General features: G+C 46.3%; 1 protein-coding gene across 2 annotated transcripts in view; it reads right to left on the bottom strand.

The window, feature by feature from the left end:
- The window catches only part of LOC147611827 (beta-galactosidase), a 60,387-nt gene extending 42,990 nt beyond the window's left edge, over positions 1–17,397 (bottom strand). Inside the window, exons 1-7 of one of the 2 annotated variants that reach the window (XM_086783670.1) lie at positions 17,209–17,397; positions 16,833–16,977; positions 16,601–16,665; positions 16,430–16,483; positions 16,246–16,329; positions 15,937–16,025; positions 15,780–15,851 (exon numbers count right to left, since the gene is read on the bottom strand). In XM_086783670.1, the coding sequence (XP_086639796.1) occupies positions 15,780–15,851; positions 15,937–16,025; positions 16,246–16,329; positions 16,430–16,483; positions 16,601–16,665; positions 16,833–16,977; positions 17,209–17,297 (598 nt within the window). In that variant the 5' untranslated portion in view covers positions 17,298–17,397. The remainder of the gene's footprint in view (positions 1–15,779; positions 15,852–15,936; positions 16,026–16,245; positions 16,330–16,429; positions 16,484–16,600; positions 16,666–16,832; positions 16,978–17,208) is intronic. The other variant, XM_086783671.1, reaches the window with a different exon arrangement.
- Positions 17,398–17,611: the final 214 nt, after the last annotated feature.

Below are 17,611 nucleotides of genomic sequence, written 5' to 3'. Positions count from 1 at the left end.
CAGATACCAATGCCGGATAAACAACTGGGCAACATCCTCAGCGATCACATTGGCCCTGCAAGGAATAAGCATAACAAATTTGCTAAATCTATCACAATAGTTAAGCACTGCGTATTACGCTTACTTGGACTGGGAGGCAGATTTGTGACAAAGTCCATTGAAATATCTTGGAAAGGACCCTCAGGAATTGGCAAGGGCTGTAACAACCCTATCTTCTTTCCACGAGGAGCTTTCACCTTTTGACAAATATCACAGCGTTGTACATATGTAAACACATCTCACCTCATCTTTGGCCAATAATATTGCCGTTTCAATTTCTCCAGAGTCGAATTCATGCCCCTATGACCACCAGTAATGGCGTCATGGGTATCATGGAGAAGAGCTGCCCTGAACAACTTCATGACACACAGTCGGCCTTTGTAGAAAAGCCAACTATCGCGTATCAGAAAGTAGCATGGTCCTGTGGCATCCAATGCCTGTTCCCACTGTGTACCGAATTCCTCGGAATCCGCGTACGTGTGCTTCATGTCATCTAGTCCTATACCAACAAGATCGAGTCTAGTGGTCTGAATCGAAGTCACTTGTCCCTTCTTGCTCAAAGCATCGGCCACTGGATTGGTCTTGCCTGGAAGGTACTCAATCATACCACCGAATTGCTAGAATATCTGGCTCCAGCGGTGTTGTCGATCACTCCACTGTGCACTTGGCATTGTCTGAATCCAGCGTAATGCCTGATGGTCAATGCGAACCTCAAAGTCACGGCCATAAAGAAAATGTTTCCAATGTTTCAAGGCCTGTATAACTGCTAGGAGTTCACGATCGTAGACTGAGTAATTTTTCTCTGCAGACGATAACTTACGAGACATGTAAGCTACTGGATGACCATTCTGTTGTAACACACCGCCGATTGTGATGTTACTCGCATCGGTGATCACCTGAAATGGCTCGTCCCACAAGGCAAGTGCTAAACAAGGTGCTTTTGATAAAGCCACCTTGAGGTTCTTGAATGCCTCCAAGCTCGTGGAGTCATTCGAATCTTTTGCCTTCTTGTCTTCACACCCTTTAGCAGATCAATGAGATCCGCCGAGAGATCAGAAAACTTGTCTATGTAGGTGGAGTATGCCTAGCATATACCCACAAAGAATCTGATGTCATAGGCTGTCTGAGGTGTTTCCCAATTGACAATCTCGGCTACTTTAGCTAGATCAAGTCGAATGCCTTCTGCACTAATTATGTATCCCAAGTAATGCACCTGGAACAAATAAAATTCTGACTTCTTTTCATTGACGTAGAGCTCGTTGCTTTCCAGCAACTTAAGGACTTTCTCCACATCAATGTCATGCTGCTCAACCGTAGCTGAAAATACCAGTATGTCGTCCAGAAATATGAACACACACTTTCCAATCAAATCCCGGAAAACACGCATCATCATGCGGTTAAATGTAGCTGGGGTGTTCGTCAAGCCAAATGGCATGACCACAAATCCATAGTGGGCCTTACAGAAGGCTGTCTTGGAGATGTCCCCCTCCACAATTGTCACCAATTGGCTCACCATTTGGTCCATCTCCAGATTTGTGTCTCGTTCACTTGAGGCCATGCCAGTGTCTCATGTGAAGGGGCCAGTATTTTTGCATAACATGGACGGGAGCCAGACTGGTGCCACCCGTGTATGACCTGGACTGTGTTCTATCCATGGGATTGTCACGCCATGAAAGAGCCAGTATTTGTGCCGTGTCTTGCCTATGGGACTGTCACTCCATAGGGAGGCTCGTGCCTGGATCTGTGTCTTACCTATGGGACTATCACTCCATAGGAAGACCGGGATTTATGTTTCTCTGTCATGCCATCATTGTGCCCAATAGATGTTTTGTACTTGTTCCATGAACGGGAGATATGTCCATGATACTATTTGCACATGCATTCATGTTTTGCATGTTTGGAACTTTTTTCGCATGACTTGTATTCTTGTGTTTGCCTGTTTGACGTGCCACTTACTGAGCGGGGACGCCTGCCAGTGAGTCGTGAAGTTTGCTCTGTCTTCTGACGAGTTTTGTTGCGTGTGAACAGGTGGTAAGTGTATTGCACTGTTTACTTTATAGCATTCTTTTTAACCTTTATTTTTTTATAAGGTGGCAAGTTCACATTCATTAAAGAGTGGGCACCCTCCCAAATATTTAATGATGTTAGGCTACTAGTGGCTGCGCTCCTCCCCTTGCAAGCGGCTGCACCTCCTCCTCCTCCCCTTGCAGGCGGCTGCGCCTCCTCCTCCTCCACAGGCAGCTGCGCTCTGCACAGCAGGCTGCGCTTTCCTCCTCAGGTGGCTACGCTCTCCTCTACTGGCGGCTGCACCCTCTTCCACAGGCGGCTGCACTCCCAGATCTCCACAAGTGGCTGCGCCCAGGCCTCCTCTCCATTCAGCAGGCGGCTGCGCTTAGAACTTCAGGCAGCTGCGTGCTCTTCCTTCTTGCCAGTAGGCTGCTGCGCCCTGGTGTCCATCTCTAGTAGCTGCACCTAGATGCATCGGGTATTTGTCTTCCACTAGCGGGCTACAAGTAAGTGGATTGAGATTTAAGTAAAGAAAGGACTTTGATGTAAATCTGATAAAGGTTACTCTCTACTTCTAACACCCGTTCGGTGCCGGGTAGTCCAAGCTTCTGGAGAACCACGGTCCATGGGTGCCGAGATCGGAAGAGCCAGGCGTTAATACGGGAGCGCTTGTTTGTGCGTGGTCCTAGAACACCAGTGGGGCGCTCTCCGCGGATTCCAGTGAAGGCATAGGACCGTAGAGACTAAACCACACAAGTGGATTGCTCTCCTTCGAACGTCTACTTCGAGTCTCTTGTTTGGTACTGTATTCATCTCAGTTGTACATGGACATCATCTGGTTCTTTGAACCCATGGAGCATTGTATCTTTTAAATACTCCCAATAATATATCATATATTGAGGGGGGGGGGGGGGGTTCCGGCGCCAGTGCTGGTGTCCATTGATCAACATTTCATTTCATTTCAATTTTCAGTTGTTATTAAGTTGCCCATTCAATTTGTGATATTTAAGTTGTGCTATTACGCGTGTGGGTGTCCGACGGAGTCTATTCCCACTTGACGGGATCGGTTTCATTGGTATCAGAGCACGGTTATTTCCCTCTTCTTAGTGGGGAAACGAACCTGTGTATTGGACACCCCGCTTCTAGCACATTTAACACAATGGACAGCCAAGGCAACCCTTTGGAAGTGCCTAATTCGAGGGGCCCATCAAGTGCCTCGCGTGGTTCTGATGCTTTACAAGGAAGGCACAAGCCCCTTGAGAGGATAAATGATAGTGATTCAAGGGGACAACTGTTACGAGGAAAGACAGTCATGCAAGAAGAAGAGCCTGATGCAATGAGGGCTGAATTGGAGCATATGAGAAAGCTTTTGCAGGCACAAAAGCAAGAGCTGAAATTTTTGCATGAAGATCCCCATGTGCAAAGTGCCATTGAAGCAAGGAAAGCCGATGCAATGGTAGACGTGACTTTTGAGTCCATGTGTCACGACCCTGTGTTTTTCTCTGGACAGTATACAGGTGTGCACGGGGACATGGTGGACAGTGTGAATGGCATCAGATTTGAGTTAAAAAGGAAGCCCATGTGTGGACAACCCCAAGTGTGAAGGGGGCAAAGAGACATTAATTAAAAAGGTTTTATAACCTTTGGTGGTCAAAATTTAATGTTATAAAGGTTTTAAAACCTTGGGAGGCCCCTAGGCAATTTATAGAGACTACTCCACTTTTGGAGGCCCACGTCTCTCTCTTGCCTCTCTCTCTCTCTTGCTTTTTGAGAGGCGTGCAAGTTCTCATGCATGGAAGAGAGGAGAAGTCGACTGCATATGTTGGCTGCTGGTTGTCGACTGCGCACAGAAGAGCTCGTGCAGATTTGTACGGATACTGCAGGTACAGCGTACGGATGCTGCAGGTGCAGTGTACGGCTGCAGGTACAGTGTATGGAAGCTGCAGGTCAGGTGGCTGCAGTTACAGATTCAGGCAGCGCAGGCAGGTGTACGACTGCAGGTACAGGTGTACGACTGCATGCACAAGTGTACGGACAGGTATAGCTGGTACACCGTACAGGCGGCTGCTGTACGACAGCTAATACAGGAGGCAGCTGCACACTATTTGAAAGGAGGGGCTGGTTTTTCATGAACATAGACATCACGTCGATGGCGTTCAACTGATGGAACTTTCAGCTTCTCTTTGCTTTGGGTTTGGGACTGTTTTGGAAAGGGTTTATGGACTGTTTCGTGGCAGTTCATGTGGCTATGAACAGGAGCAATGCTCGGGACTGTTTTGAGATCAGTTTGAGGACTGTTTATGGGCTGTTTTTGTTTGGTTGCAAATTCAGCTATGTACTTGGGTTTCTGGCTGCAAGTACAGGTCAATTGAAAGTGTTTCTTGGCATGGGAGTGATGCAAGCTCGCATGGCTGCGTGCTCATGGAGCAGATTGTTTTCTTCCTGCTAGAAAGGAACAGAGGGACCTACAGTTATGGGCATCTCTATGTTTCCAAATGTTTCATGAGGGAACAGGTAACTAGATGTATGCCGTTGTTGGCACTGTTGTTGAATGGTGCCATGAATGGTTCTGTATGGAAACAGGACAGTAGTTTCAAAGGGAAACAGGCCAAAGGGTTTCATGTGGAAACAGGTCGTAGGTTTCTCGAGGAAACATGTTTTTGGGTTTCTCCAGGAGATAGGTCACATGCAAGCAAAAGGTACAGGAATGGACACATGTTTGGTACAGCCTTGCTTCTGATTGGGCAGGGGACAGGGAATCCATGACAGAGATGGATAGTACCCTTGAAAGGTAGAGAGGGCTGGTACAGGTGTGTCGACTGTATGGTATGCTGTGCTGTGATACGAGTTCTCTTTTGAGAGACAGTTTGGGAGTCTGTGTTGTGATGCAGAAGCACTGGATGTGTCAGGGTGTGATGCTGTTCATAGTGTGAGAGGCTATGGATGGTTGTGGCCCTGATCATAGGAGAAAGCTTCTGTATGCAGACTCAATGTGAGAAGACTCTTTCGATGTGAACAATGGCTGGATTTGTTTGTGGATGCCGAGTGGACAAGAAGCCATGATGCAGGTTCTTTGCAGGCTTCAGGAGTTCTACTATGTCGGCTGAGTTCCCAACCTTATTGTAATCAAAGCTCTTATAATCAATTAAAGAAATACCGCAAGGGGCGCCACTGCGTTTTGGGGCCAATCGGTGTCCGTGTATTGTTTGCAGGAGCACTCTAGCTCCCCCTGTTTGTTTTCCTTTTCTAGGTCCTCAATAGCGTTGAAGTGTTTTATGTGCGAGTGTTTGTTTCACCGTCCGTCAGATTTCTGAAGGCCAGTTTCACCATGGCACGGGAAGTGGACAAGAAGCCAAGGGAGTTGGCACTTTCCTACCTCCTCCGCAAAGGTGACATCAAAGAGGGGGAAGATGGAGAGCTAAAATTCAGAAATCCACCTCGCTTGAAGCATGGAGATCCCGCATCTCAAAGGTTGAGGTCATTTATGCAAAGGGAAGAGGTGACAGTCACCTCTCGTGATGCATCTTCTCCACAAGGCACAAAGCCCGACAGGTATATGTATACTAGTGCTCATGGAGGGCATGATGATCACATGCATTCAAGACATGTATCCCATGGAAGGGGTGACAGGTCAGCCACTAGAAGAGCTTTGCCTACTGAGTTGTCTCATGGAGAGACATTGCCTTATACAGGAAGGTCACATGCATCTGATTCTCAGGTTCGTGGAGCACATGCCACCGTGCTTCATGAAACTTCCATGATGGCCCATGGAGCCCATGCAGATAGGGCTGCCCCGTTGGATAAAGGGAAAAGAAAAAGAGAGGACCATGAGCCTCATGCCCGAAAGCTCAAGGAATTTAAAGCAGGTGACAAGTCCGTTAACTTTGATGTTTTTCATGGAGAGCATGATGCTTCCAAAGTGTTAGCATTTGTGGCACAGTTTGACATTGCTTTTAGCGATGAGGACTTCACTGAGAAGTCTAAAGTACGCCATGCTAGCATGTTCTTGAAGGGGACCGCTGCTCATTGGTGGATCACGGAAAAGATCACCAAAGACCCCATTTGCACCTGGAAAGAGTTTAAGGACAGATTTTATGCCCAGTTCTTGCCACCAAATGCGGAGCAAACTCTCACCCAAAAGTAGGATAGACTTGAGCAAAGAGATAATGAAAGTGTGCAACAGTATGTCAACAAGTTTTGGAAAGTGTTGCTTGAGGTAACTCCTTTTATGCAAATCACTGAGGATGAAAGAAAGAGGAAGTTTCGCTCCGGATTGCAACCAGCTTATCGTTCGGGCATTGAATTACACCCGAAGCATACTTTGCAGCAGCTTATAGCTTCTACTCTTGCTACGGAGCAATTAGTGCTCAAAATTAAGCAAGATCAAGGCGGTTCAAAGGGCAAAGACAAGGCTGTTCCAAATCTGCAAAAAGGTGGACAGCCACCTAAAAAGAACTTCCGGGATACCCAGAAGGGAGGTAAAGCTGAAAATACCTCATCTAAAGATCAGGGCCCAAAGAAGAATAAATTTGGCTTGACCCCCGAGCAAAGGGAGCAATATGCCAAGGAGAGAATGTTTTTCTTGTGGCAGCAAAGAGCACATGTTCCGACAATGCCCTGACCGCAAACCAAAGCATGAGGACAAGCAAACTAAGGCTAATGTGCATGCAGTTCCCGATGTGCAGGGAAACACAAAACATGATGCAAAACAGCGGATGGTATGCAAAGCATGGGGTCAAATCAAGGATCAGCCCGCCTTATTCATGTTTGATGATTGTGCAACCGATAACTTCATCTCTATTCAAATGGCAGCTGCCTTGGGTATTGAGGTTGAGAACATGGGACCTCAGATTGAAGCAGAAGTTGCCTTTGTTGGTAAAGAGGTGCAGGTTACCCCAGTGATAGGAAAGTTGCGCATACATATCCAGGGCTACCTTGATAATAAGCATTTCTTAGTTGCACCACTTAATGGATGTGATGTATTGCTGGGCAAGCCATGGCATCATAGGCTTGAGCCCCGCAAAGAGTACAAGACCAACATGATTTCTTTTATGTATAGAGGCCGCATGCATTTCATTGATGCCGGCAAAGAAGGGGATTCCATCCCACTTATATCTCACATCTAGATTAATAAAGCAATGAAAAAGAGTCTTTCTACGTACTTGGTTTTTGTTCGTGATAGCATTGTACCAAATCAACAAAATGTGGATGCTATGACTTACGATAGGCTGAATTTTCTTCATGCATTCAACGATTGTTTTGCATTGCCAGGTGAACTACCTCCCCAAAGGCCCGAGGATCATCGCATAGATCTTGTGCCGGGTAGTTCTCCACCTAACAAACCCGCATACCGTGTGAGTGCCGCACAAGAAGAAGAGATCATGAAGCACGTAAATGAGCTTTTAGAGAAAGGTTTGGTTCAGCCTAGTTCCTCACCTTATTGCTCTCCTGTGCTTCTTGTTCAAAAGAAAGACGGGTCATTCCGCATGTGTGTGGACGATAGAGCTTTAAATAAGCTTACCATCAAGAATAGATTCCCAATTCCGCATATTGATGACATTTTGGATAAGCTTGATGGTTCGGCTTGTTTCAGCCGTCTTGATTTGAAGAGTGGTTATCACCAAATACGAGTGGTGCCACAAGATGTCCATAAAATTGCATTCAAGACAACTTTTGGATTATATGAATTTTTGGTGATGCCTTTTGGTCTCACCAATGCTCCTGCCACGTTTAATCGTATGATGGATAGGATATTCCGACCCCATCGCAAATTCACAGGTGTATTCTTTGATGACATCTTGGTTTTCTCCAAGAATGAGCAGGACCATAGAACTCATTTGGTCACAGTTGTATTCGAAGAGTTGCGGAAGCATAAACTTTTAATTAATGCCAAGAAAAGTGAGTTTTTCCTTTCAGAGATACATTATTTGGATCACATTGTATCCAAGGATGGAGTAACAATGGATCTTGCAAAGATAGAAACCATTCGGAATTGGCCAGAATTGCAAAACGTACATCAAGTACGTAGTTTTCTGGGATTATGTTCATATTATAGGCGTTTCATAAGGTATTCTGCTATGATAGCCACCCCTCTACATGATCTCACAAAGAAGAAAACCACTTTCAAATTGACTCCAAAAGAACAGGATGCCTTCTTGCAGCTCAAGCATGCTATCATATATGGACCCGTATTGATTGTTCCTGACTTGCAAAGGTCATTCGTAGTAGAATGTGATGCTTGTGGCGATTGTATAGGGGCTGTCCTAAATCAAGAAGGGCATGCAGTTGCATATGAGAGCCGTCGTTTGCATGATGCTGAGCTTCATATGGATATCTATGAGAAAGAGCTCTTGGCTGTAATTCATGCCTTAAAGATATGGAAACATTATCTTCTTGGGGCTGAATTTGTAGTCAAGACAGATCATCAAAGCTTAAGATACTTTCTATCTCAAACAAAGCTTTCGGAGAAGCAGATGAGAATGGCAAACTTTCTTTCTATGTTTCATTTTCAGATTGTGCATACTCCGGGAAAGAAAAATGTGGTGGCAGATGCATTATCCAGGAGGCCTTATGTGGCTGCAGTTTCAGTGGCCTCTCGTGGGGACTTATCTGCTATGCGAGATTTGTATCATTTGGATGCTGATTTTTGCCATATATGGACTGATTTGATGGCTGGTCACTCACATGCCTCTTATGTTATCAACGAGGGTTATCTTATGAAGGACAACTGCCTATGTGTGGTGAAGGATTTACGTCCAAAGGTTATGGAGGAATGTCACGCTCCACCTTATGCTAGTCATAGAGGTATCATGCCCACTACACGCATGATTGAGAGAGATTTCTTTTGGCCAAGCATGCGTAAAGACATTGAGGCATATGTACGTGCATGTATTACTTACCAAAAGGTGAAATTTGACAGGCAAAAACCTCCAGGTTTGCTTCAGCCATTGCCTATTCCCTCGCAACCTTGGGAAAGTATTACTATGGATTTTATTATGGACTTGCCTAGATCCCAGCATGGGAATGATGCTATTTGGACCATTGTGGATAGGTTTAGCAAGCAAGCTCATTTCTTGCCTGTCAAGAAAACCATTACAGTTGATCATATGGTAAAGCTTTTTCTTGCTAATATTTTTAAACATCATGGTATGCCTAAATCCATTGTTGGGGATACGGGCCTCTTCTAGAGGGCTTTATTTGATAATATGGGCACTAAACTTGAGTTTTCATCAACTTATCATCGGCCAAAGTGAAGCTGCAAATTCAGCCGTGTTGGATTTGTTGAAGTGTTATGTGGCAAATCAAAAGACTGCATGGGAGAAGTATCTTCCACTTGTTGAGTTTGCCTACAACAATACGATCCATGCCTCCAAGGGAAAGGCCCCGTTTGAGATTATTTATGGCAGAGTGGTATTGCCACCCATCCTTCGTACAAAGGATGAGATTTTTGCAACTGATGAATATGTTCGTGACTTGGATGTAGCCTTTGCTTAGGTATGGACAGCCATTGCAAGGTCACAAGATAAGCAAAAAATGGCTGCTGACAAGCATAGAAGGGACATGCAAGTCAAAGAAGGTGATTGGGTTTTGTTGAAATTTGAGAAGGCTAGGCTTCGGAAGAGGCCAGGACGAGAAGGATCATATCCTAAGCTTTCTCCTCGCTATTATGGACCCTTCAAAGTGATTCAAAAGATCAATGAAGTGTCATACAAGCTTGCTTTACCTAGTCATTGGAAGATTCACAATGCTTTTCAGTTGAGGACAACTCTTTAGAAGCCCGGGGGGACGTCACCAATTGGCCGACCATTTGGTCCATCTCCAGATTTGTGTCTCGTTCACTTGAGGCCAAGCTAGTGTCTCATGTGAAGGGGCCAATATTTTTGCATAACATGGACGGGAGCCACACTGGTGCCACCCGTGTGTTAGCAGGACGGTGTCGTATGGACGGGAGCCACACTAGTGCCACCCGTGTATGACCTGGACTGTGTTCTATCCATGGGATTGTCACGCTATGGAAGAGCCAGTATTTGTGCCGTGTCTTGCCTATGGGACTGTCACTCCATAGGGAGGCTCGTGCCTGGATCTGTGTCTTATCTATGGGACTGTCACTCCATAGGAAGACCGGGATTTATGTTTCTGTCATGCCATCATTGTGCCCGACAGATGTTTTGTACTTGTTCCATGAACGGGAGATATGTCAATGACACTATTTGTACATGCATTCATGTTTTGCATGTTTGGAACTGTTTTCGCATGACGTGTATTCTTGTGTTTGCCTTTTTGACGTGCCACTTACTGAGCGGGGACGCCTGCCAGTGAGTCGTGAAGTTTGCTGTCTTCTGACGAGTTTTGTTGCGTGTGAACAGGTGGTAAGTATATTGCACTTGTTTACTTTATAGCATTCTTTTTAACCTTTGTTTTTTTATAAGGTGGCAAGTTCACATTCATTAAAGAGTGGGCATTCTCCCAAATATTTAATGATGTTCTTGGTAGGGTGGGCACCCATGTTTAATCATGAAGGGTAAAAGGAACCCTTTATGTGTGGAAGTGGGTGCATGGCCACCTACCCACACCCCACCTTGGATCCATGCAAACTAGAGGGGTCAGCCAACTGTGGTCGTGTGCTCTCTCTCCAACACCTACAAAGGAGCGACCATCTCACCAGCTTGGGAGCACTGGCAGGCGACGATCCTTTCATCCTCCATAGGCGGCTGCGCTTCTGCCTACTCTGCAAGCGGCTGCGCCACTCCACAGGCGGCTACAGCCAAGCGTCCTCTGCCCTTACAGGCAGCTGCACCTCCCTCAGGCGGCTGCGCATGCCTTCCACAGGCGGCTGCGCATGCCTGCGCTCTCCTTGCAGGCGGCTACAGGTGGCTACGCTCCTCCCCTTGCAGGCGGCTGCGCTTTCCTCCTCAAGTGGCTACGCTCTCCTCTACTGGCGGCGGCTGCGCCCTCTTCCACAGGCGGCTGCACTCCCAGATCTCCACAGGTGGCTGCGCCCAGGCCTCCTCTCCATTCTACTGGCGGCTGCACAGGCGGCTGCGCCCTCTTCCACAGGCGGCTGCACTCCCAGATCCCCACAGGTGGCTGCGCCCAGGCCTGCTCTCCATTCAGCAGGCGGCTGCGTGCTCTTCCTTCTTGCCAGTAGGCTGCTGCGCCCTGGTGTCCATCTCTAGTAGCTGCACCTAGATGCATCGGGTATTTGTCTTCCACTAGCGGGCTACAGGTAAGTGGATTGAGATTTAAGTAAAGGACTTTGATGTAAATCTGATAAAGGTTACTCTCTACTTCTAACACCCGTTCGGTGCCGGGTAGTCCAAGCTTATGGAGAACCACGGTCCATGGGTGCCAAGATCGGGAGAGCCAGGCGTTAGTACGGGAGCGCTTGTTTGTGCGTGGTCCTGGAACACCAGTGGGGCGCTCTCCGCGGATTCCAGTGAAGGCCTATATAGGACCGTAGAGACTAAACTACACAAGTGGATTGCTCTCCTTCGAACGTCTACTTCGAGTCTCTTGTTTGGTACTATATTCATCTCAGTTGTACATGGACATCATCTGGTTCTTTGAACCCATGGAGCATTGTATCTTTTAAATACTCCCAATAATATATCATATATTGAGGGGGGGGGGGGTCGGCCCGTTCCGGCCCCAGTGCTGGTGTCCATTGATCAACATTTCATTTCATTTCAGTTTTCAGTTGTTATTAAGTTGTCCATTCAATTTGTGATATTTAAGTTGTGCTATTACGCATGTGGGTGTCTATTCCCACTTGACGGGACCGGTTTCAACAATCCTCACCTCGTGGTACCCACTCTTTAAATCAAGTTTCGAGAACACCTTTGCTCCATTCAGCCTCTCGAGAATATAATCTATTCGAGGCATCAGGAATCTGCTCTTGATAGTCAGCTTGTTGAGTGCACGATAATCGACACACAAACGGGAAGACCCATCTTTCTTCTTGAAAAATAAGATCGGTGCTGCAAATGGCGACACGCTAGGGCGGATGAAGCCAGATTGCAACAATTCTTGGAGTTGGTGGTCCAACTCCGATTCCATTGCCTTGGAAAGGCGATACGGAAACTTGCTCAGGGTTCCGAGCCTGGGAGGAGGTCAATCTTGTGGTCCTCTGGTCTGGACGGGGGGAGCTGGGGAGGGAGGTTGTCCTGAAGAAAAATCTTCTGGAACTTTTCATGGAGAGCCGAGTACTTCTCAGAAGCACTGGCCACCGTCTGGGCTGTCTGGATGTATATCATCGCACACTGTGCGCCTTTCCTGACTGCTCGCTTAACCTGCAAGTGGCTTATGAGCGGAAAGTTCGGAATTCCTGGCTCACAGTTAATGGTCACTAGGGCGTTTGACACATTTCGATTGATCTAGAACGTGTGCTTGTCCCACTTGACATCAGAAAGAAACTTGTGAAACCACTGAATGCCCAAAATTATGTCTGCTCCTAGAAGTGGGGCAACCATAAAATCACGCACAAATTCTATGCCCTGAATAACTAACTTAGCACCTAGAGCTTCATACTTGATGCTCGTTGTCATGCCTGTGCTAAAACCCTCAACCTGGCTTCCAAGACTGAAAACCAACCGTCCTTCGAGGGATAAGAGTCACTCCGAAAGGGGGAGTCCACCGGCGTCTGAAAACCAACCACACGAGCGAGAAAAAATTCTGGTTTCTCTGCTGAATCACTTGAAGTAGGCTCTGATACCACTGTAACATGCGGAAGCTCTGGGAGTCTTCTTTCAGCCCTAAACGCTACTAGAAACAATCTGATGCAAAACGCAAACATGAAGAGAGAGTAGAGAGGAGAGAGAGAGAGAGAGAGAGAGAGAGAGAGATGCTAGAAATTCAGTATATTCTAATGGTACAAAAAGGTATCTAAATTTGCAGCCCTAGGCTGCTTTCATACAAAAGGTGTAACACACCCAAAATCTGTCCTAAACTTGATCCACTCCATAAGGGAGAGAATGAGTACAATGATGAGCATCCATGCTATTTATAGTCACTTGGGAATACTGGACTGCTGGCCGACTGCTGTCAGCCAGCTGACTGCCCTCTTTATGTCCATAATCATCGCCGTCTGGTCCTCATGCAGCCGACAGCACTCCTCTGCTCCTGACAGCCTCCAACGCAGTCGACAGTCCTTCTTCATGCCTTTGCTCCAATCCATACACTACCAAACAGCACTCTATGCTCCATGTCCTAGTTCTAATACTCTTTTTCTTGGCTGCCCCTTCTGGATTTAGCCCTGAAAATGTCCATGGCATTTATCATGCACATGGCATCCCCCTCTGCTAAACTTGATGACGGGATTCCAACCTGCTCTTGGATGACTGTCATCATCCTAAATCTTTTCCCGAAGTCCCTCTGTCATCCATCCATCCTTGGCAACCCTTTTCTCTGAAAGCCCACCGATCTCCAAACCACTCTATCTCAGAATAAGATCTATGCATCTGTTCCATCTAGTCCACCATCCATTCCTGCCCTGACTCTGAACACTGTCTTGGACTTCATTCCTAAGAAATGAGTCTAGCACTCTCACATCACCCCTTGGAGGATAATCCTCCCTGGGACCGTTGCCCGAGAACCTATCTCCATGGGAGATATGAGCCTCTTGTTTGTGCACTGATGGGTCTCCGTATACATAGCAGTATCACTGTGTCTAAAAGTATCCTCAAAGTATCATGCATTTGTTCTAAGGGCTCCATTGCAATTCCACACTATGAGTCACAAGGTCTCATAGGCCGCGCACCGTCAAGCGGGCCTTCTCTCCGTAATGATGACTCGGCCATCTCTCTATACCGCCCATTTCCTCTCTTTCCTTGCCTCAAGCACACACGGCATGTGTTCCTGCGGTGTGCTATTTGTGCCGGTGTAAGGTCCTCATCCAAATAAATTTTTTCCTCCTTAAGGGCCATCCTTTTAGAGAGGAAGGCCTTCTTCTTCTCCAAGTCACCAAACCTAATTATCAATATCTTCGCCCTGGCTTCATCTCTACCTACTCGCCATGCTCTAGTAATGGGTACATCAGTGGCTCCAATTTTTGTTGAAAGAGCTTTTGCATCCTCTTGGGGATTTCCCTTATCTTCCCAACCAACTACGCGTACATGTAAGGCACGTGCCCATCTCTTGGCTTCCTCTTCCAATGTAGCATTCATCACCTATTGACCGGTGTATCCTTCTATTTTTTTACTACTTCAATCCATGGGCTGACTTCCTCAATTTGTTTCTTTGTGGCACTGGCAATTTCAGCCCATGAATGCATTTCCTTCTCACCCGCAACCACTTTTTCCTTGCATGATTCCAAAGTGTGTTGCATTTCTGTGATGTCTTTTTCGCGGTCAGCCATACATGTCTTCAAGGTGCCTTCGTACGATGCAACCATTGTGCCAATCTCCCAAAGCATGTCATCCTTCCATTTCTACATCTCTTTTTTCATTTCCGTGTGCATCAAGGCTTGGGCTAATTCCATCTAAACCCGTACTTGGGCTTGCATATCTCCCTTCAATTGGGCATATATCTCTTCCTTCAGTGTTTCGTATATCACTTTCTTTTGGGCATGCATCTGCTCAGTTCATTCCTTTTCAAGCTCCTATCGCATGGTGCTCATCTATGTCCTTATGTGCAGTTGTATCTCCTCATAAAGGGCCTCATCTCGTTGGGCCATCTTCGCAAGCCTTCGTGAGCCAGGGGACATGATCCCTTCCCTCATTCTTCTACGGTAGGCATTTGGTGCCTTCGTGAGGGTGTGAAAGATTGTTTCACCATCCTGTTCTCCCTCCTGGGATTGAGACATGTTTCCCCCTAGTTGCTGCCTTGGGGGGCCGAGCAAGGGTGGGTGGGAAAAGGGGAACAGACAGGTGGGCAGAGGCGCGTAGGTGGGTGCGCACAGAGCAGCAGGCGCGCTACATCATGGGCAGTGCAGAGAGGCGGGCAGAGGCGCGTAGGTGGGTGCGCACAGGGCGGAACAGACAGGCAGGCAGAGGCGCGCAGGTGGGTGTGCACAGAGCAGCAAGCGCGCTAAATCATGGGCAGCACAGAGGCGGGCAGAGGCACGCAGGTGGGTGCGCACAGAGAGAGAGACAGAGAGAGAGAGAGAGAGAGAGATTCCACCATTGGCAGTGCCCTTGCTGCATCATGGGCCTGTCCTTGACATCCATTGGGACAGCATCCTAAAAGCCAAAGAGGTATCTTCAGTTCCAGGGGAATTAAGCAAGTGCCTTCCAATCAGTGCCAGCAGCTCATGTTACTCCTGGGGAGTCCTATGAATTGAACTACAGCTGGGAAGCTGGACTTTGAAAGGAACCCATCATTGTCCAAGCTGGAGTCAGAGGGCTGTGTTAAAGGACACTCTGAGATACTGCTGTGAAGTCCAATTCAACCCTTAAGTAGCCATGTCTGAACAGCTGAACATTGGTGATCTGTCCCTCTTTGCCAGGACGTCAGCTTGAAGGATATCCTAATGCTGGCTTGCTACTGAGAATTCAGGAAATGGAAACAGCAAAGAGAGAAAAGGAAGGTGGAGCTCCAGGTTCTTGTAAGCATCTCTCCTGTCTATTCAAGATCCCCTTCAACAGTATTAAGCAAAGACCTACATACCAATGTAAAGTTCAGGTTATTTCCCAAACATATCAAAAAACTAAAGTGCGATCTTGACTCAATGAGAGTACTCACAACCTCCAAATGACACCTATGGTACAGAAAATAGATGATCAACATGGCACGCTTACATTGATGTGGCTTGAATTGACACCCTGCAGTAATCTTCCCTAGCTTACCGACCAACCACAAACGTGAAGGACCTGCATACATGACCACAAAGCATTTCAACATACAAAGCTAAAAATTCCTAATGTGATGAAGCTGCTAACTATAGAAGGTGATAACCTTTAAAAAAGAAGTCCACCATCGTGCCAATTGATAAGTTGGATGATCCATATCGAAGCCCTATGACGTTTTGGTCCTCAGAAACCAACCTGCACCACATCCAATATAATGCAGTTCTTTCAGCCCCTCTAAGCTACAGAAAACTCAAACTTCAGAAGTAGCTCACACAACAATCTTTCTTCACTTTTCTTGGCTTTGCAACAAAGAGCCATAGATTGCAAAAATCAAACATATTGGTGAAGCTATTACAAAGACTGCATCTATGTTCAATAACTTGCTTGCACAAATAATTTAGTTTTGTGTCCAAACCCGCTTTTTGAAACAATTGGAAAAGTCAAAAAAGTCCCAACTCCAATTGCAGGTTTGAAGGTGCATGCTCGAAATTTCAAGGCTCTGCAGATGGTTATAGTCATTGAAGCGACAATACGTTCAAATTAAACTATGGAAAACTTAATAGGCATTGCAAAATAATGGCTTTTAGAAGCGGCTATACTTGGTGGAAGTGCTCATGTCCAATTCCACAAAAGTGTTTGGATCCTCTGCATCTCTGAGCGTCATCAAGGGAGAAAGATGATAAGGTCTTTCCATTAGAAGCTATATACTGTAAACCCATAGCTGATTACCCAGTGAGACAAGTTTTATGGCTCAGGAGTCGGGACAAAACCTCTGCCAACGAAATACTGCGTCTCCATTGAATTTTTCTTCGCCTTCCTCTGATGGAATTGAGACCTTGAAATGTTAAGAGTAAAGGATTTCTGCTTTCCAAACACAAATCTTTGCCAAAAGAAAAAGTCACCCTTTGTAAAATGTAGAATTCAGTAGCAATGAAGGATTTCTGCTTTCCAAACACAAATCTTTGCCAAAAGAAAAAGTCTGTAGAATTCATCTCAGGATACGGTAGTAATGAAGTCCACGTTTGGATCTTCCGGCGGTTTCAGCATGATACATGCCAACAATTGATCGGTTCGTGCGTAGTAGTCTGTAAAAAGTACTTTTCTGGCAACCTTGCCGAACAGTATGTCATAAGAAGACTGTGCCATTCTGTAAACACAGATACCAGCATTATATTTAGATGAAAAGGAGAAGACCACTACCTAATCGCATCAAAAATTTGACATTCATGGCTATGGATGGCATGCACGGGGTTTTAAAAGATAGATATATATATATATATATAGAGAGAGAGAGAGAGAGAGGGAGGGGGGGCGCTAAACGCCAACGACATTGGTTTACTTTGTGGTTTAACGGGGGGATGAGCAAGCAGGAGAGTACCGAGAGCGAGTGGCGAGCTGAGGCCGATCGAAGAGGGGTGGCACCAGCACCACGGGTGGAGGTGCCTCCATGCTCATCCAGTTGCCCATGCTTCCTTTCCCCTCTCCCCCGCCTGCCTCGCTCCCAGAATATATTAAACACCGCCACTCCCTGTCTAGATACTCTTTTCAAGCTTTCCCCTTTCCTCGTATGGGGTTTCTCAATTTTTGAAATTCTGAATTTTTAGGAGGCTCACACTTATTTGAAAGTGAGCATCCCTAGTGTAATCTAATTTAGATTACCAATCTAAATTAGATTACTCACTCATTTGAAAGTGAGCATCCCTAGTGTAATCTAATTTAGATTGATGATTACCATTTGGTAAGTTTGCACTAGTAAAACTTACCAAATGATAACTCATTTT

Source organism: Cibotium barometz, chromosome 46, assembly GCF_041138505.1.
Source record: "Cibotium barometz isolate CiBa-2024 chromosome 46, ASM4113850v1, whole genome shotgun sequence".
Taxonomy (NCBI): Eukaryota; Viridiplantae; Streptophyta; class Polypodiopsida; order Cyatheales; family Cibotiaceae; genus Cibotium; species Cibotium barometz.
The sequence above is the reverse complement of the archived record's forward strand: the minus strand, read 5'-3'. Positions and strand labels throughout refer to the sequence as shown.